Source organism: Schistosoma mansoni, chromosome 4, assembly GCF_000237925.1.
Source record: "Schistosoma mansoni strain Puerto Rico chromosome 4, complete genome".
Taxonomy (NCBI): domain Eukaryota; kingdom Metazoa; phylum Platyhelminthes; class Trematoda; order Strigeidida; family Schistosomatidae; genus Schistosoma; species Schistosoma mansoni.
Genome location: NC_031498.1, coordinates 18034093 through 18056237, shown reverse-complemented (window position 1 = coordinate 18056237; position 22145 = coordinate 18034093). Strand labels below are relative to the sequence as shown.

Sequence of the window (22145 nt, the reverse complement as noted above, 5' to 3'; positions counted from 1 at the left end):
GGTCTTTCTTCCGGAATTATATTCTGTGACTATTGCACACAAGCTCTTCGAGTTCTAGTGGCTGGTGTTGCCAGAGGGTCCCTTTTTCACAAGATATACTGAAATGTAATTCCATCCATCTAAAGATTCAAAAAGAAAAAGATCTTGAGTGTCACTAAATGTCTGGTAAACACTGAGAACCAATGAGCTCTTCATTATCTAAGACTTACGTAATCTTTAGGTTAATACTGCTTTTATTTTAAGTTGTTCAAATTAACCAATTGTTTAGCGTTCTGTAGATTCAGCTCCAATCAATGAGAAGGTCATCATCGTCTTGTTTTATTCTCTTCTAGTTTGTTAAAAATCTCACTAGTGAAGAAATGAACTAAAGCTATGCTTGTGATTAATATTATGATTCACGAAATTTACAATGGAATATATATTCCTGACCTACCCACCGAACCTTACTCGTTCTCTTCAGATTTATAAAATATGCTCACTTGTTTGTATAATTTTGGTCACTGTCAGGCTTTGTTGTTGTACTACAAACAATCAAACTATACCCAAGCAAAATGCTTCCACTTCACCTGAGCTATCTGACTTACCTCATAATAAAAGAAAGGCACTATATACCCCCTATTGGGCTGTAGAAATTAAAGGGGGTGAAAAGGCTGCGCGTGCTATAGCCGAAAAGTACGGATTTCTATATCTTGGAGAGGTAAGTAGTAATCATGATAGTGACTATCAACACCGAGAAAAAATCATACATTGTATTTTATTTTAAAGGCAATAATATTTTTTCATGTGAATATAATTAACATTCGGCAGCTTTGGTACGATATATAAGAGTAGATTTATGTTACAGGTGAAGAAATATCCATAGGATCAATAGGTTTTTATGCAGAATCTCGACTATCCAATATACTTCTAAGCTTTTTTATAATTACGAATTAACTTGGTAATGTGTTCATCGAAAAAGTCGTCAGTCAACTGAAACATTATTATCTCTTCTGGGAGAGTTGTCTTTTAATCCCAGGTTGGATATTCACTACCTTAAGATAACCAATCTAGGTACCTGATTGGGTTAGCATGAATAACACGCGTCCACTTTATGCACATGCTTCCTATTATTACTTTAAAAAGAGCAAGCAAAGCAAGTCGGTCAATATGACTTAAATTAGTTTCATTTCGTAAGGTTCTCGTTAGCTGCTTACAACCTGTAATTGAAATTGGATTTGGGCTGAATGTCCTCGCAGAAATGAACGTGGACGTAAGATGTTGTGAATACACATTAACGGAGAATATCAGAGGTCCAGATAAAGTTAAAATATGTGATGAAATCGTCGCAAACATATGCCACATTTTGAAGAACACTCCGAAAACTTGTGTTGGCAGAAAAATTGAAGAGCTGGAAACAATTCTTTAGCTGATGTACAAGTCCATTTTACAACACGAGACTTTTAGTAATTTGTCGCTAATATCCACTTGGACCATACTCAACAAGCCTGTTTTGTTTTGTGTATAAAAGTCTATCCGTGAATCCACTATATCATCTTAAAACATAGTCCTTCACATAAAAGCTTCATATAAAGACTTTATTTGACGTAGTTTAGAAAATATCAAGAAATTTTCTTATACTAGATGTAGAGACAGTTAGGTGTTAGCAAGTTCAGTAAACCGAGAACTGAATTACATTAAAACCCCAATAATTCTAAGTCAGTAAATACCTAATAAAGTCCCGTAGTTTTTCTTTTGTCCGTCAAAGGGGGAACGACAAGCGATTACACAGACGGGTGTAAACTAGGATTCATATCATTCAGTTTTCCTGGGATTAGGATTGGTCGTCTAGTAGATTGTATACATTTTTATCATCAATGTATTTTTGTTTGTAAAAATAATATATTCAAGTTTTATCAGTATATATATATATATATATATATTGATTTCACAAGACGTAGTTATCATCTGAAAACGGGGCAGTCATTATAATCACGAAGAATTTTTTTACGAAATTAATCCTTGGATTTTAGGAAATCTTACAAACTGTTTTTTGTGAGTGTTGTTTACAATAATCGGGGCTTATCTATACCAGTGCTATAATCTAACGGCATATTAGCAAGGATTTTAGGATTTAAATTTCATTTTTTACTTTATTTAGAGTACGTGTTCTTAATTTTACAACTTATTATCAGGGTGCTTTAATTTCATTTCTTCTTAAATTTCATCGGTAGGTTGAGTGTAAGGAATTAATTATTTTGTTTATGTGAAAATTAATTGTTGAAAATGTTTGAAAATAACTTCTTGTTTGCCGTAATTCTGCTTCAGTGATGATGAGCATTTATTCACGCTTGTTTGCTAGAAAATCTCCTAACTTAAAAGGTCTGTTAATTGTATCTCGTCGTATCATCCAGTCGACAGCATATCATCCTTTGTTGTATCCCTGCTTCATGATGTTAAATCATAGGTAAAGATTATGAAAAGACATAGCTACTTCAGTTAGTTACGTCTTAATGTAATTGAGGTTTATCCAATATCCAATAAATGGCGCTTAGTGGAAGTCAACTAGTGAAGGTTTGACTCATAGGCTTAGGATTGTGCTGTCAGCTTTGTATTTCGGTACTAGTGTTACAGGATCCCAGTGTGGTGTGTGCTATTTATATCGACGTAGATAGTATATAACGCTAGTCAAGAATAGAATGTCTGGCAGCAGAAGATCGAAAAGAAAAGAACGGGGACAAAAAGCGATTGGTATGGAAATGAAGGAACAGTAAAGTTTGAGACGATCGACTTACATTTGCAAAGGAACAGTTAAGTTTGAGACAATTGATTGCTACTTTTCAAATTAAGTATTTACTGTTTGATTCTTTGGTTTTACTAAAAGATTCTGTAATTTCGTGTTCAAATACATTCGATTGTCCACACTTGTGTTCTCGTTCACTACACCAGGATAAACACATACAGAACTTCAAATTATTTACTCTGACGGTAGTAGATGACCAAGTTAGATACATAAATCGCTTACCTCTTCAAGGTCCCGAAGTCAATGTGCACCACTGACTTTTAATCAGTGCTTATCAGTTATCTTAGTTGGATTCTTCCCTAATGACTTAAACACTGAAGGCTTGGTTTATCTCTCACTACTCTATAACATGTCACTGCTAAGTGGAGACAGTGCTAAAGACGATGACCATTTAAGCTGTTAGACTTGTCCTGTTCTAAGCACGAGGATTGCCGATAATTTTCTGATCTCCACATAATATGACATGCATACACATACCCAATTCGTTTCTGCACCTAGTTTATTATTTAATCCACCGTTATACGTATTCCTTCTTTATTTTTAGGCATTGAGAGAATCAATCTGATGAGATTGCCCAACTATCAATGTCAAGTCCCTTTACCCGAAATAGGTATAATATAATAAGTTAATGTCAAAATGGAAAGATTAGAGGGACAAAATGAAATATTAGGCTAGTGAAATTTCGTATACACTCTTAATAAATTGTTCATGATGAAATCTGGTTTCGCTAGTTTTACATGATCTAAAATTGAACATTTAGAAGTGAAATGAATAGCATTTTATTCTCTGTTATATTATTTTAAGCTCTTGAATGTTGTATTTTATTATTCTAGTGAAATTAACCATTAGTTTTAATAATTCTGACAAATAGCGGTAGTATTACATAATTTAATTTTTGTTCCTTTGGCTTATGTTGTCTAATCTGATTAGGTATTTGACTAGTGATGTAGTGACTTAGTGACCAAAGCAGCCATCTTTCAATCACCAGATTCCAAGTTCACACCGTACCCAATTTATATTGGTTTTGGTATTTCAGTAATATAAGCAGGTCTAGCAGATAACTGTGTTCCAACGCTCAATGCACAAACGTATAATTAGTTATCTGATTACATTAAATCAAGGCTGTTGTCAATTAACCTTATTTCCGAGTAGGCTAATCTTACTGTTTTATTTGCAATATGAATTGTTTGCTATGTGATGTTATTTAGCCATATGATTTGGAAAGCTGTAAATGTTATCATATACTTTAGTTCAGGTTTTAATCGACTTCTAAATCTATTCTTATATTGCAACATCTATCATATTTTATGTACCAACTATTGATTGTGGTCATTTATTTTTTGTCTATTTTCTTATTTTAGATTTTACCTGGAATTTATCATTTTAAGCATAATCGTATTTCCAAAAGATCTTTAAGACAAAACAATTATTATCATGATCAACTAGCTAATGATGAACAGGTAGGTTTCATTTTAATGTCGTTCTGGATTGACGAAACTATTTTTGCTTTATTCATTTGTTTGTCCATATGAACGCTTACCTTTCCGATGTGGTAAAAACTATCGATCGACTTTAAATCGTTATTCAACAGAATCTTTTGATTCTATAAATATGTAGTACTAAGAAAAAGAAATAAAATATATCGCTCTCTAAGACATGAATTTTATTGGGAATTCATAATTAACTCCGCAGAAAGTGAATTTTGGAGTTGATTATCACTGAAGACGTCAACTAGAGAAGGATTAAACAGATTTCGTCATAATTTGGGTCGATATTGCACATTACTAAAGAGTTTCGAAATATGACTTAGCACCGGTTTAGTGCTACTCAGTATTTTCCATCCGACTTCATCTAGTAATGAAAATAAACTTCACATATTTCCAGAACATAAAAAATTTATCTAATATCATCAGAAAACGGGAACTGTTGAGCATGATTTTTTTTTTACCAAACTGTAGCAACAACTACTAAAACTTACGACGTAAATCGTTTTTTTCTTATTTTTTTATCAGTTGTTTAGGAATTAAATTGCGATGACTTTGGAATAGTACGTTTCTTTCTTTACAGTTCAATAAATGTTGTAAATACAATTGTTCGTATTGAGATATTTTCTCATAGTTATGTGATCAAGGCTAATTTTTAATCAGATTTAAGGCCTATGCAAGTGGGGAAATACCTATAAAATTGAAAAAAACTCTAACAAGTTTTTACCACGTCTTGAAAACTTGCCTAAAAGAGTGTATTCCATAAAGGGTTTCGTCTGTATGTACTTTACCTCTTCAGATTTCACAAATCTTGGATTGTATACAAAGTGTACTGATGATAAAAGCAATAGTTCAAAGAGATAAATATCACCTCATAAAACTTTCGAAGCATTTATCATATAAATACACCTAATGAGGTACAATCAAGACAAAGGTTATCTTATTTTCATTTTTAGAAATGATCAAGTATATAAATTTATTATATTCAATATTCTACTGTGAAATACGGATGTCTTGGTAGAATAAAGCTTCCAGCTAGTTAAAAAGAAGTCATGTTGCTTATGTCATATTATTAATTTACTTGTAGCCTACTTATGTCGTTATTATTAGTTAATTTATTTGTAATTGTATTACTTAAGCCAATTTACTAATTATAGATTCCGATCATATTTAACTTGATATCAAATGGGAAGGGATGGTTCTATTGAATTTTTAATTTACTTTAGATGAAACATTATGTCACATGATTAGAGTAGATAATATTATTTATTTCTATTTAACGATTCAGCTAGAAATATTGGACGATAACATGTCAGATGAATTTACCCCTTACTTTATTTTGTACTAAAATTTATCCATTCATTCTAACAATTTAACGTTCGCCTCCATAAAGCGTTGTAAAGTTAAACTTGTTATATCCCCCGGTGAATTACGAATGGTCTATTTATGGATCAATGTAATATGCCTATTTCCTATTGTACAATTATTACGTAACTGAACTATTCATATTCGTATTTCTCTTATCATTAGTTTTATTTTGACCTTTGACTTATTATCATACGATTCTTGAGTTATCATCAGTTTGTTGATTACTATTCACAGTAACATTCGGCTAAATATTGTACAAATGTTATTATCTATTTTATGGGTCGATATGGTTGTTGGTTGGTATATAACTCAGTATGTTTGGAATACAATGATTCATACCACTGAGGCTGTTATCGGTGTTTTGGACTTAACTGGTTGGGCTAGGCAGATCGCAGGACCGGTTAGCACTCTAGTCTGCTCGTACGGTTTCGTGTCACTGTTCCAATCGACAATTCGCTGCTCCCTGTTTGGCGGTCTTATCGCGTCACACATCAACTAATCATCCACTCGTCAACAAGATATAACAAAACTCTGCTCTCTCAACCCTCCTATAAACCCTATCTGTATATCTATGAGGACTTGTTAAGTACAGAAGTACTTGTATAAATACGGTTGTTGATAAAAGTATATATTACACTGTTGACCTAGTGGCTTCGCATATGCTAGTTAATACGCACCAACTATCAGCTCAAAATTTCTCACTGATATCTTTGAAATATTCTGCACTATAGGTATGCCTTTTTAATGTAACTGTAACTAGACTCACTGGCAGATATACATATTATTTGCAAATAGCGCTATCCATTTTAACATTTCTCATGGGTGATTGGTCCTTATGTAATCCATCTTTAATATCTATATTTTGGGAGGAACTTTACTGATTTTGCAGGTTTCATCTCTTATTAAAGTGCATATATAGTGTTCAGAAATCTATATCATTGCGTTGTATATGCTCAGTGATTTTAAATTTGTTCGCAAGTGTTACTAATTATTTTAAAATTTATGTCACCTTTAACCGGAGAAAATGTCATTTGTTTGTAGTAAGCTAATACTACGAACCTTTGCTAGTTATAAAATGAGGGTTCTTTTCTATGAATAACGTTTGCGTAATAGATGTGTTGTATCTTTGCGATTAGTTCATAATAGATAATTTATAATTATCCTTGTGAATTAAAAGTCGTATGTACTTATCTATTTTTCCGTAAATTATACAAATTATGAATCCATCTGCTATCAGGATATCGTAAAACCATTAACTATCATTATTCAAAAACAGTAAAAGTCGTGTTAATAATGCGTGTTCAATGTCGAAACGATACAATTTCAGTTTTTTAGCCAATAAGAATCATATTGTCGTATACAACAGTCCTTGAGAAGTCTTGTTTTAATGGTGTTCATCATAATAGACTTGTTTATTCTGGTTAGCGTTTGCTTTAGCAATGTTATTTTCTACGGGAGGGGGTTGTTGACACAGTGCCCAACCCTCCTCCTTTACCAGGGCTTGGGACCGGCAGTAGCCCTAGATAAGTTACAGGTGGAGTTAAAGCTGCAGGACAGAGTTCGATGGAGAATGCTAGTGAGCGTCCTATGCTCCTCCATGAGGAGTAACAGGCGTAAGTAAGTATAATATACTTATCTTCCTGGACAACATTCAAACCAGGAACAAAAGGTTTAGCGTAGCATATATTATCAACTACTTTATGAAATATATAAACAAGTATATCATAGTCTATTAAGTAGGGATTCAAGTGCTCAGTTTTGAAGTACACTCATAGTTTGTCCATTAATACTGTTCATCTTCACAAATCGAGATTGTGCTTTGAAAGTTGAAAGACAAGTACTTTAACTACTGACACATCTCTCCACAAGGCTACATTAAACAATATTTGTCTATGATTTGCACTGATACCTATTGTTCTTTGTACACGTAGACACCAAATTCCTAACCACTTCCATATCCCCAGAAGCATTTTAATCGCTAACAGGAAACCGAGAGTGGGAAGTTTAGAAGAAGCTTTATTTCAAAGCTTAATTTTGTACAAAACGCGTGTGTTTGTAGGATTACATAGTATTGGGGAACCCACTGAAACTGGCAACACCCCCAGCAAATGTCCACTCAGGATAAAGTAAACACGATCAGCCAATTTCTAGATTTCCTTGGTAATTTCAAGGGCCCTCTGATTTAGTCGATGTATTTTTTTCATTTCTCTTGGCTTTTGAAGGCTTTTCCGACCTATTCTCGGGGAGTTATAACAGTCCATAAATACAGAAGGTGTCTTTGAATGGTCTAAATAAACTATTTAGGACTCCGAACTAATTTAATCTCTTCATATATTTTATGATCAGTTTCACTGGTATTGCTCTGTTTTACAGTATCTCTCTGTAATACTTTTACATTATGACTTTTATTCTATGAGCTTATCTGGTTGTAAAAAGTTCACTTAGACTACTTATAACCAATGCTTCACTACAATCTGTTCTTCTTCACTGGTATTAAATATCATTATTTTATTTTTTTTATCCCTTAATCATGTTGGTTTCATTTTTATTAATCAATATTTTCTGGTTAACATCTCAGAGTAGTGAAAATCCTCATATTCAGCTTTGTTGTTTTTATTTACAGTAAGCTCTTAGCAAAACATGACTTCTGTTTAAATGAGATTAATATATACATTTCTTTGAAAATAATGTAAAGCCAACTAATGATATGATATTGAAAGTTGTAAAAGAATAATGCAAATCGCATGTTTGCAATCACACATACTGATCCTTACATTACTTATGACTAGGATTAAAAGTAAACATTGTATTGTTAAGCCATTCACATAAATATATATTACAGTCTGTTTTTCAGAATAAATTGATAAGTGATAAATGTTAATTTATTTAACTTACTGCTGTGTTACCATCGTCTTCTTTCACCTACTTATTAAGAAATGTTGCTATTATTTTAAATTACCGCCAATTATGGTTTTTATTTACAATATCAAAAAGGTTATGTCCTTTGTAATTCATGTAGTGAAAGGAAGTGGAAGAAAAGACTACATGAAGTGTTATAAGTTGTTATTAATGTACTCTTAGTTATTTCTGACGTAAATGTATAAATAAACATTCATATCCGTAATAATTTTCCAGCTTTTAATCCATAGTCTTTTCATAATATCATCTAAAACTCAAAAGAACTGAACTACTGTTGATATATATTTAAACAACAGTGATGTCTAGTTTATTTCTTATGGAATCTGTGTTTCCTATTAATATTAATATGGTTATAATTATAATCCTCTTTTTATACATTGTATTTGAGCATATAATTAGTTATGGTAAGCAAAGATGGATAGTAGCTAGCAGTGGAATCCAGGACGCGCGTTTCGTCCTACTTGGGACTCGTCAGCTGGATGCTAGCCACTATCCATCTTTGCTTACCATGCTTGTGAGTTAAGGCTATATCGAGGCAATACGCACAGTATGCACATATGCCAATTAGAGACTGACCAGTTGCAGTCCTAACACATCGATGGGAAGATTCAAAAAAACAATACTAAATGAATATAATTAGTTGGTCATCTTTGTAAGTCAGTTATTATTTTCCTTTTACTGTTTCATTATTAGCCATTTTCTGGAAAAACGCTATGTAGAAATTGTTAATTCGAACTGATTTTCATTGGCCAATTAGCCGAACTTAACTAAATACTCACTACATCATATATTTTATGCACAACTTAATTGATTAATGAAACGAAATGTAAAGTAAACCTAAACAAGATGAAACTAAGAGGATAGACTTGAGAGAAAAAAAGGCAGAGAAAAGATGGAGCGGATATTCATTTACAATATTATTTACAACCAGATAAAAAAATAGGTATATTACACTACTGAGATAATGTATTAGTCTTAATGTACAAATTGATGTTGTTCTAGTCTTGTCTAATAACATTTTTTCTACTTATTCCATGAATAGGTTTGACAATCCATAAGTTTATTTCGCTCTGCTCTCAAATCAGTTAAAATTCATACAAGAGGCTTCTATTGAGATTTATAAGATAATTGATGCCAACTAGTAACAAGTAAACAGAGATAAAATGCTAAAGCATAGCATAGAAACATAGTATTTCCTTGCTGCAAAACAGTGCATAACACAGCATGTAAAAAAATTTTCTCACTGAAATTAACAAGTTGTACAATATGATTAGGCAAGTATTCACATTTCACTAACTGTTTGAATGAACATAAAATTCTAAGGCGAATTAATTACAAAACTGTCTAAATCTGGTTACTTCTTAAAATGTAAAATCTATATGATCAAATTGTAGTATTACTAGTTGCTGTTCATATCATTATAATTTCACAATGTTATTGATCAAATGTTTATATTTGTAATATATGCCAATACAGAAAGAAAATGAATTCATTTTGATCGTCAGAAATTGTAGTGAACTAAAAATCATTATTTATAAACTTAATATAGATGACCTGACTTGTGTTGTAAAGTGACAGGCCAATGCGAAAGCATTGAAAATAGGAAATATTGAACAAAAATTGTGCCCTTATTCATTAATGTCAACATACAGAGTGTTGTCACACGGGAAATAATTTGTGTGTTCTTTGAAAAGGATTGCACATACATCCAACTTTCTTTCTGTGCAATAAAAAGATGGGTCTTTTGTATTTTTTCAACCCCTAACAACAATGATGCTTATCCAGAAAATATTGTATAATGAGAATCGCTTACTGTTAATAAATTATCTCTTAAATCTCAGTAGAAGCTTTTTGTATAAATTTAAGAAATATATAGTATCATAGTTATTCGGCAATCATTAGTTCCTATTATTCTGTTAACTGATGTCTATTTCATTCACAAACTATTTTGAAGCTGGAGGTGTTGGATTTTCTGAGCTGAGGGATTTAGTTGTGAGATTTTTCATGGTTCTCCTGGACAACATTGATTGGCATCTTTACCTGTTGACCTGCGACTTAGTTTTTCATAACTACGTGATCGTTGTTTGCATGTTCGTTTTGATTGTTTGTTCATCCTTTTTCTTACTAGCTAATAGATTTAGTCAATTTCGAGATGTCTATTGATTGATGTTTTGTCAGAGTACTAGGCTTTTAAAGATTCTCTGGTTTAGGTCTAAGGCGGTTACTTTGTTTGTCGTTGTGTCTTTTGGTTTACGTGATACTACAACGATTTCGTCAGCCTGTGGGCTACACCTATTCCTAGGGGCCTTAATAACCTGTTTGTTACCTCAGATTCGCTCTTCATGCAGATTGATGTTGTCTGTTTGCTGACTTTTACTGTTGATTTTGTGTATGATGGTCGTTTCAATAAACATTTGGTCAATTTTTGTGGGTATCCATTCTTCCTTTAACTTCTCCAGGTAATGGAGGTGTTGTAGTGTGTATTCACTTCAAGTTAACCATATAATGAAACAATTATTTGTATTATATATAGTTATTTATCTGTTTATTTGTTTTTACAAAAAAATACTTTTCTCTATGGGTCATCTTAAAAAGTATATCTTAAATCTATTAATTTTATTTTACGATATTTCCCCGTAGAAATATATCTACTACAGTTGTACATACTGAAAAAATTAACTCTTTGTTAAATACAGTTTCTTAGCCTTTACAATTGACTGATCACTTGGTAGTGACCAATATCATGTGTTTTAGGTCCCTTACAATTTTAGGTAGACTTTGCTGACGAGTACCAAATAGTACGAAACCTAGGTCCAGAGTTTCCTGTCGACTACCTCCAACAACCAACTAACGTCTGAATTTCAGACTGCATTTATTATATTGTTTTCAAGCATATTAGTTGGATGTTATTATTTGAACAATTGAAATGATAAATCGTTTAAAATTTGTTGCTGTAACCACTAGAATCTGAAGCTTCATACTCTTAGACAAATTAAAAAACACCGTGAGGAAAAACAAAAACTATGGGGAAAGATTTTCATGCCTTTTCATCATTTAACTTTTTTATTTCTTATTTATTCTATTTAGAAAAGTTTTATTTAAAATCGGCTTGGGCTTTTTCTTCCACTTTTGTCTCATTTAGAATTTTCCAGAAAGTTAGAAAATAGGATTTCTGTAATCACACAATCGTTTTGTATCTTTGTATGCTCTATTTCTACTGATTGTATTCAATGTATATATGATTACAGAGATAATTCTTTTATAAATGTGGGATAGATTTGTATTTCACTAGTAAGGAGTTTTTTCAAAATGTGATTAGATTATTTCCTATCGTTATGTTGGTTATTTTAACCAATGAAGTTTCGTCGCCATATTAGACAAAATCACCAGCGTAAACCTTGTCCCTTCTACTGTTAAAACAAAATCCAATTTACTAATTAATTAGTATGTTAAGGTTGGACAAGTTTTACGAGCCATATAAAGAATAACGAATACGTGATTAGTGAATGAATTCTCTCTTTGAAATTGTTTTATTTTTCAAAGGAAAATATATTGGTCGACTAATAGTACGTTTTTTTCTATTAAAAAAAAAATGAAATTTCCAAAAAGTGTACGTAAATTGGATAAATATGAAACAAATTAAGTTCATGTTAGGCTAAAGTGAAGTAATTGAACGAGAATCTTATTGTTTTGGTGAGCTAAGCTGCTTGTTTATGGATTTATTTGTTAACCAGGCTATTTATTATCATTATTCATATTATTAGGTATAGTAAGTTTTTGGAGATTTTCTAATATTTCGAAGGTAGCTTATCAACAACTGATATTAGATTATTTCAAGGCCTAATACCTGGGTGTTCATTCCTTAGGTAGGGTCGTTGATACGTACTACTGAGAGATCTCAGGCTGAAACAATAAGATCATTCAGCGCCCTTTGGTTTTCTCTAATGCTCCGGCTGGCTTCAATTCATGAGAATAGTTTCCAAAGTATTATCATATTCACAAAATATTTCAAATAAATATTTTGAATTGCAACAAAAGGTAGGTGACCTTTGTGAATCATTAAAAAACTGAGTTATTTGGCAATAACCTATCTTCGGTGAATTACTATCTCACAACAGACCTGGTTGAACTCCACTGGTCACTGCTTCTCACTAGAACTCCAGGAAATACCTCTTGAAGCCAGTCACTAATGAGCATATGATTATTATCAGAAGGGGGTTTTTGTGGAGATTTTAGTAATTTTATAGTTGAATTCATGAATCAATTGAAGTTAGACATTAACACCGTTGGATGCTGGCTCAGTGGTCTAGAGGTTAAGCGCTCGTGCACGAGACTGATAAGTCCTGGATTCGAATCACGTGAGGCGGGATCGTGAATGCGCACTGCTGAGGAGTTCCTTAATAGGATGAAACAGGCGTCCAGTGCTTCCAGGTTTTGCATGGTGGTCTAGCTTCAATTGACTCATGAATTCAACTATAAAATTACTAAAATCTCCACAAAACCCCTTCTGATAAATAAGAATTGTATGTCAATTATTTAAAACTTTATAAAATTTGATCTCCTAAACTGTTCACAAATAGCAAAGGTTTTGGATGCTTATTCCCAGGTTATAAAGTTGAAAAAATAAAATAAAAGAGCAGTGAATTTAAAGTTCTTTCCTGTAATTGTTTTTTTAAGGGCTTAAAACGAGGTAATTATGAGAACATCATTATTAGTTAAAGTTATGTAAATTAGTTTGTAGATAATCATTGTATATTGCCTATTTCCTATTTTGATGTATGTGATTAATTTAACTGATTCACTTTTTGTTTTGGAATAATCTGGGATAACAGGAAAAGCTTTATAGTACTGGACATTATGTACTAATTATCATTTATCCATCCATCCTGCAATTATTGATTATTTCCGTTTCAATGCAACATACCTCCTATAATCTAGTTTTATAACCTTGAGAATATGGTTACAGTAAAATGAATTAGTTGAAAGGATAGAATTTTTAAAGTTTTAGTTACTAATTCTGTTATTTGCTTATAAGGCTTAATGAAAAGTAACATTGTATAATTCTGATCGTTTCACAAATTCGAAGCATTTTCCTAGCTACAAAATCAACGTTTAATGTGTATTACGATATCTTGTAAGATCATTTGCCTTGTTAACAATTTCTAGATTGCTTGTTTTTAATTTTTTTTAAAATAAGTAAATAAAATCATCCATAAAAATCATTCATGTCCTAAAATCAGGATACGTGTATAAAGAACGTTCAATCTAGATTACATCATTCCAGTACTTTACTTATAGTCTATCAAGTTGATAAAATACGTTAGATCTGTTAGTTGCTGGATATAGATGATAGGCATACTTTCACATAAGTCTTCATTGTTTAAATATATTTTTTTTTAGTGTGTATATACCGTATCTGCTTAAAGGTATTTCTACATCATTTTGATGAATATGATTGTTTTCATATGAATTACATTTTCAATTTATCCGTTTTTTATAATCTCCATCAATTCAAAACAGCTAAAATTATGAAATATTCAAAAAAACATAGAATTTGTTGTTATACTTACTGATCCATTGCTTTATATTGTTATTTTTTACCAAAGTACAAATAATCTTTATTTTTGAGAAAGTTTTCTAAAAAAATAGTTAATAATGTTACCATTTTTCATCTGTTAACATTCACATCAATTATGGTAAAGTTGGTCAACTGATTCTACTTTCTATTCATTGAACAACTTCCGTGCATTAACATCTATCCGTCATCAAGATGATATTGATTATTATTATTATTTTTATTGCTACTATATGTAGTTGGCATTTCTCTCCGTTTCTACCTAATACCATGGAATTTCTTTTTTCTAAACTAATTTTCAATATAAAGTATGGAAAAAAAACTGTGACTACATATGTATGTTTGCAGTGTTGATTGTTTTTTTTTTAAGTTGAATACATATTACCATACCACACAAGTTGAATACATATTACCATACCACACACCCATCGTATATATATATATATATATATATATATATATATATATATATATATGGTATGACCAAAAGACTACAGTAACGGTTGTTATGACTCTGAAGAATTGAAAACTTGTTCATTACACAATCCATATTTCATTAATGTTTGTTTTACAGATGCTTTAAGTTTACGAATAACGTTTGATAATAAGATGTAAATAAGTCATTAGTATGCTCAGTCAGTCAGTCAGCTTCAACGTAGGACCAGGCACATATATGTATCGGTCCAAGTTGCCATACCTCGTGAGCACAACAAGATGAACACCGAATAACACTAGTAACACTGTTACTGTTATTGCTTTTACTATCCTGACATTTGTCGTGATAATTTCTTTTTGCAGTGTTTCTTCTTCAAGTGTCGATATCAATTGAAAATCAAAGTCACAATTGCTTACTAGATGTTATTTTGTCGGATTATAGTTCTGTACAAAACTACAATTTATTTTTACCATACAAGAATCCCCTTAAAGTTCTGTGAAAATTAGATTTTCATTTATTCCTATGGCTTTATCAACTAACATTTATTGAAATCATTCGATAATATGTGAGAAAAAGTAAATTGATTCCAGTGGATCATTCTGCAGTGGAATAACACATATACATTTGATTATTTTCCTCTGTTTATACTCTCAAGTTGGATTTATAAAAAAATATACCTGCAATTTTTGATATTTCCAATGCACATTTTTGTGCTTCCCTAATTTTTATTCAGTAATAAGTTCGGGTTTTCTGATAAAGCTTGGAGTGACCAAGTTAAGACAAAGTATCAGTCTATGAAGACAGTTACTGCTCGACTGTCCCATGTAGGTAGGTGCCAACTTCCTGGATACGGTCCACATAATTACCATAACCATTGGTCTGAGACTATGGTAGTTATCTTAAAAATTTTCTTATTCTACCAATTCATTTTTTCTTTTCGAACAGTATCTTTGATTCCTAATCTTTTCTTTCACCACTAATACTATATCTACTGCCCTGGGATTTATCTTAATAATTTTATCCCGCGGTGTCAATGATATCTGACAACTTGAATTAATATACACATGTGCCAGGTTCTACGATGCGTATGACTAACTGGCTGACTGTTTATTATTATTACCAATTGTATCTTCATACAGAGTTCAATGTAAGATAGTGATCATTTGAAATTCTTCATATTAGGAGTTAATTAGTAAGTTATTACAACTTATAGCGTCTGAGAATTCAAGTTTTGTTTTCTATAGTGTTTCTGTAGTGTTTGATTTCTCTTTCTAACTTAAGCTAACTGATAAGTACAATAATGATGATTAGATTAAGTGTTCTTTGCTTTACTCTAATATCTGGAACAAATTTTTCCTCTAGATGTTTCTTGATATTATTATTATTAAATAGGTTAAATGCAAATTAGTTCACGGTTGATTACCCTAGTTTCTTAGTTGACTGACTATTATTATTATATAAGTGGTACCCACTTACTTAATTCTTTTACCTTGGAATTAAAAATTTAGTTATCGAAAAAGTTTCCATTTGATTAAAAATTGAAATCATTTATTAACCATAGTTTGATAAATTTTTGATTTGTCAGGTATTTTAGTCAATTCACTTGATATCGATTAAGTATCATATGAAGACTGTAGTAAATTTGTTATTTTAGGAGATAACAGTTATGGTATATCATGAGTTGGTGAATATGAGAAATGTTTATTATTGTAATCAAGTTAAACAGTTAAAAAGTTTGTATGTTCAATTGGATGGTTAAAGATCCTGTTGCCAGGTTTCTTTCAAATGACGTCATCTGCTTTTTTTTAAAAAAAAGGAATTTCGAGAATAGAATAAACTATCTATCTTGTATTTTCCTCCTGTTCAATGATTTTTGGCAAATACTATTTTGATATTGTTAACTGCATATAAGTTATTTAATTATTTAGAATATCCCAGCAGACATTAACATGAATATAATTTACAATAATGAAAGTTAAATGATTAGAAAGAATTACCTATAGGTCCAAATCACCTGATTGTGGTCTGCATGATAACCTCTCTCAGTAGTCAGAGAACTTGAATGCTATGTTTCAGAATTGATCTCAGTGATGCAGGTTCATTCACTCAATCTTTCTCCAGATCTTGAACTCAAGTACTCCTTCATACACACCTTTTTATTTCTTCTCGAACCATATTATCAACGTTTAGGTTTTCTCATTATCTATTTATGAGATTCCTTTTGCTAACTATTCTTTTAATCCCTACGTCACTTTACTTTTATGATATGTCGAACTGGACCTACGTACATATCTTGCTTTCTATGCGTCAGTTGTAACTGATTATTCACTAAATCATAATCAGATTAATTCTAGCTACAATTCAACAAACGTGACTTATGTCTAAGTTAGCAAATTTAAGAAACGAAAAGAAACGTAGCGAAATAGTTGAAAAAAATTATCAAAAAGATATCATATGAAGCCAATTTTTGTTATTTTTGAAATAATATGTCTGTATTCATCAAAGTTGTTATTTGGCCTTCTTTTTTTTCAAACAGAAATTTAATTTTATTTGTCAGTCAACGTATAAAAACAATAAAGTCGTCAATGTTGAAGAAAAATATTTATTCTAGGAGGAAATAGTTAGAAATGGAAAAAATTGGTATTATTATTATTATTATTTTGTTGATGGATGGGATTGTCTTCTCTGTGTAGGATAAACATTTCAATAGAATTGAAAAGGTGGTGTTTGTATGTTTGTTGTTTCTTTTAGTTTGTCTTTGTACCTTTCTCAATTTTGTGTTTTTTTTTAAAAAAAACTTCGTTTAGTTGGAAGAATTTCAATAGTTTAGAGCACCCATTGACACCAACTGAAGGGAGCGAGAGCGAGATAGTGATAGGTAGAAATTCTGATTATTAGTAAACAGTTGTTTCTCAGTATTTATTTGGAGAATATTATTGTAATAATAATAATAATACCTATCATTATTACTATGTTCATAGAAAAAAGAATAAAAGCTGAATCATAGAAAATGATTCATCACTAACTACTTGTTATTATATTTAAATACATTGTTTATTTATACATTAATGTTCATTAAGCATAGTAATCATATTAATTATAAGTATTATTGTTTAGTACAATCTATTTCAACTAAATTTGATTGATAGGTAAATCTTCATGGAATATGTTTATTTATTAGTATACTTGAATTCATAATGATGCGTTATAAATTGTAAATCATTCAATTTATGTCCTGTTTTGTATATTTAACATTTTAGGCGTAAATTTTATTGTTATTTTCAGTATTACTCATAATTGTACATTTTTAAAACAAAAGTAATTTAACATATTTTTAGACAGTTACATGTTTATGTACTACAAGTAAAATTATGTTTTATGTCATTTAGTGTTGTAATCAACATGCCTATTTGTATTTGTCTCGTCAAAATATTCATGTAGACTGTTATTTCTACATAAAGCATTATTGGGAGCATTGAACTCGATATTTTTACTAGACTGTATTATATTCTGTTGATATGTCAAGATATTACAATTATCTTGTTGTTTCAAGTTTTGTTCGTTGTTAGAGTAAGTTTAAATTCAAAGCATCAAATTAGAAATTACTTACTTACTTACGCATCTTACTCCCAATGGAGCATAGGCCGCCGACCAGCATTCTCCAACCCACTCTGTCCTGAGCCTTCCCTTCCAGAAATTAGAAATATATTATTTTTTTAAGGGGATTTCAGTAGTATATTAACTGTTTCATATTACAATACAATAACATTTTATTAGTTTCTGTCTATTTAATTGTTAATTTATGAATAGTTAGTTTCATATTTCTTTAATAAATAAACGTGTCTTATGTAAAGAGCTGTCTAAAAATGAGAGGAAACTTATTTCATTCTATTTGGTTAGATCGTGTAATTTTTATTTCTTAAGTTACATCAAATTGTGTTATAAATTGGTTTTCCACTGACTGAAAATACTGGAATCAATTCTTACTAGCAGAATTGATAATTTACTCATATGATCAACTAATCTTCAAGTAATAAAGAAACAGATTTCACTAGAAGGAATAATTTTTTTAATTAACCAAATTCTTATTGAAGAAATAAAACTATCGTCTATTATGCAAAGTGTTCGGTCAATGATATTGTTACTTGTTAAATGGCAATTGACTAATCAATGACAGAAATGAAAGTCTTAAAGTTATTGATGTTGGTTTTTGCATTTCTATTTATTTCTTACTTTAAATTTTTATGGTCATTTTTTAAAATATTTCCAATGCTTTTTATATTCTACCTTCCTCTTTATTTATTTTAGTTTTTTTGTTGCAATTCCTCTTCATTCACCCTCTTTTTTTCTTCGTTATTTATTGTGATTGAGACTTTATGATTTATGAAATAATTGTAAAATGTCTCAAATTGAGATATTGAGTTTCATTTCATTGAAGAACAATAAAATGAGTGTGTTTTTTCTGCGTGATAATCTTTTACAGGTTTCTTCTGGTTTTCGTTGATTTTGTTTATTCTTTGTGGTTATTTTTAGCCAATCTATCCTATTTTTATGTTACAACGAACATCTTTTCATGAACTAAGTTGCTTAAATAATATATTTTTATATGTATAGAATACGAAAAGAATGCTACTGATTAGTAGAATTATGAAAGTCACTTTGGCCGCTAAGAAATTCAGCTCGTTAGTTTGATAAGGTTTACTAATAGTCAGTTGTTAGTAATATTTTACTACTCATATCTACCAAGTAGTATGTTTTATTAGAATTTACCTAAACCTGCAAACTATCACACTTATTTTCTATTGAATAGTTTTCAAATCATATTTTGTCGAGATCACGGTTCACCAGTTAAAAATATACTCGAATTTGAGAAATTCTTTTGTGAATTATAACTGGATGAAATTTATTGGATATTAGTGAAACAGCTCCTAATATAATCAATTTATTCATACCACGCATCCGATTTCTATTCAATGTGTTCGTATCCATTACTAATCTTATTCTGTAAACCATGGACATTAGTTCAACTTCGTAATCTCTTGTGGTATGCTTACTTGTCTTAATGTTAAGTGTGTCTACCATAGTTTTAGCAATATCCTATACTGAAACTTTTCTCTCTTTAGATTGTTATCGAATTAGATATACATTGATCATTCTCATTATTTCACTAACATTAAAAATTTGTTGAATTCTAGCTGTTTCGTTTAAAAACCGTTCTGTGTATTTCTCAAAGTTGTCAAACATTTCATTACAATTATTATCAAAAATAATCGAGAATATTTAATTCCAGTCTTTTGTTTTCAACCTCACTCAAATGTGTAACATCGATACTGAAGAGTTTATGAAAGTGGAAGTCATTAGTCAACTAACAATGAGTTGTCATATAATTAGAGTCTAGTGTCTGCTAACATAATGATTATGTTTTAAAATATATAAGTTCATCAGTAATTGTTTTTCAGTAAATTTATAAATGGATACTTTAGATTGGAAATATCATTGAGTTATATTGTCTCGGTAATCCCACCATTTAGTTCGGTACATCCATATTAAGTTATCTAGGTTTAATGCCTAACAGGATATTCCAAATGGATTTTGGTGAATATTTAGCGTTGGAAATCAATAAGTTGTAAACTCATGTGTTGAACCTTCACGTATTATTTAGACAATTTGTAATCATCGTCAACATAATGTTGTATTTTATTCCCTAGAGGTCAAATTTTAATGTTTGTAGTTGTAAACAACACAAGTAGTTTATTATTTCAATCTTTTTTATTTCGATATTATTAGTCATATATGTAAGTTAATAGAAAGCGAACTGGATTGTTTTTTTCCCCCAGTTATGTCACTTTGTTATTGTCACCACACGATCAACACTAAACCTTCTCTTTCTCTCACTCATCCTCGAATGACCAACTTCATTTATGGACACAGAAGCAAGAAAATATTTTCTCTTATTTTAATTTACGCATCAATAACTTTGATCGTTTCAACATTTCTTTCTCCGTTCTATTCTGTTCTCCGCGTCGTCTACATGTTTATATACATCAGTAATACTTTTCTAAAAGCCAATTTTGTTGTTTTTAGTTTAGTTATTCACCTTCTAGATTGGCAATATATATATATATATATAATTGTATTACAAATTGTAATACAAATAATTTCTACTCATTAAATTATTTGACAAAATCAAAATCTGTTCATTTCCAGCCTCTTTTGTTTCTCTCTCCTCCCTTCTCTTTGTAAACACACCACATATGCGCACAAACGTCGAAATAAAGGAAAACAGGGAATTTTTTCCCATGATCGAGTGTTGTTATTGTTGTCGTTTTCTCTGTTTTGTTTTGTCACTCCTTTGCTTTGAAAAACATGTTAGTGAAAAAAAAATCGATGACAGTAATATTTGGAGAAAAAAACAAGTTGAAAAGCAGTTGTTTTTGTCTACTGGGTTTTTTTGTCTTATTTTTTTTGTATTTCATTGTATTGTCACTGTTATTTTGACTTTGTCAGTGTTTTGTGTTCAATGCATTCTGTCTATACATATATCTATGTGTACATTCGTGTGTATCATTCCATTGCTGGTTATCGTGTATATGTGTAAATAATTGAGAATTTCCTTTTAATATCATGTATATGATGTATAATGTTTTCAGTGTGTGAATATTTTGTTCATCATTTATTATTTCCATTCATGATTGTGTAATTTACTCCTTTTATAAACTGTTCATTGGTCGAATTATTATTTATAATAAAACTAAGTGTTATATCACCTAGTCATACATAAATATTCATGTATTGCATATTAATTTATCCTTGTCATAAATTGCTGATATGAAAATGTTATTACTTGTGTTTATATGTACTACTTATCTACAAAAAACTGTGTCAACTGTTTGTCTTCCGTTATTCATTCATAAATTTAGATCATGAAAAGTTTCTTGTTTTGATTTTATTTTTTCCAATAAAATAACTTTCGCATTTACTGACATTCTCCATCATAATGATAAATCAAGCCTGACACTTGCTCTACTGACGATTTCATTTCCATTTATTTTTTTCTTAAAACAACAAAGACTTCATTATCAAAATTGTCATATATTGATCAGCTAATTTTACAGTTCTTTCTTTTTCCTGGAATGAATTCATATTTTGTTCATTTGTGGTGATTAAAAGAATAATTCTGATAAAGTGTATCTCAGTTTTTTTTTAAAATGAACAATTTGCATCGTCGAGTTTATATATATTTGCATGTAGTACTAATGCTGTTTCATTTAAAACTCAATGGTTTATACCAGTAACCGGGTTGTTTCTCTGGTAGTGCACGTTAATTTTAGGGGGTTTTCAAAATATTTGGATATCGTCCAAAATATATTTCAAATATGTATCTTATATGTCTGTGGAATTAATGTTCTCGATTTATTATGTTTTTATAGTTTTAGATCGCAGATTGAGTTTAGCTTAAAAAAAGCACTAAAACCAGGGAGTACTTAGCAACCCTTTTGTTCATTTGTGATTTTTAACAGTATATACCAACAGTCTCGATAGGGGTTGAACCTAAGACCTTCACGCTATGTAATGACCACATTA

General features: G+C 30.6%; 1 protein-coding gene across 1 annotated transcript in view; it reads left to right on the top strand.

The window, feature by feature from the left end:
• Positions 1-409: 409 nt before the first annotated feature.
• Smp_160240 (furin-1 (S08 family)) overlaps positions 410-22145 on the top strand; it is a gene marked incomplete at both ends in the record, with an annotated part of 92697 nt that continues 70961 nt past the window's right edge. The window contains 2 exons of the mRNA XM_018797034.1: positions 410-697; positions 4141-4239. Of these exons, the coding sequence (XP_018652116.1) occupies positions 410-697; positions 4141-4239 (387 nt within the window). The remainder of the gene's footprint in view (positions 698-4140; positions 4240-22145) is intronic.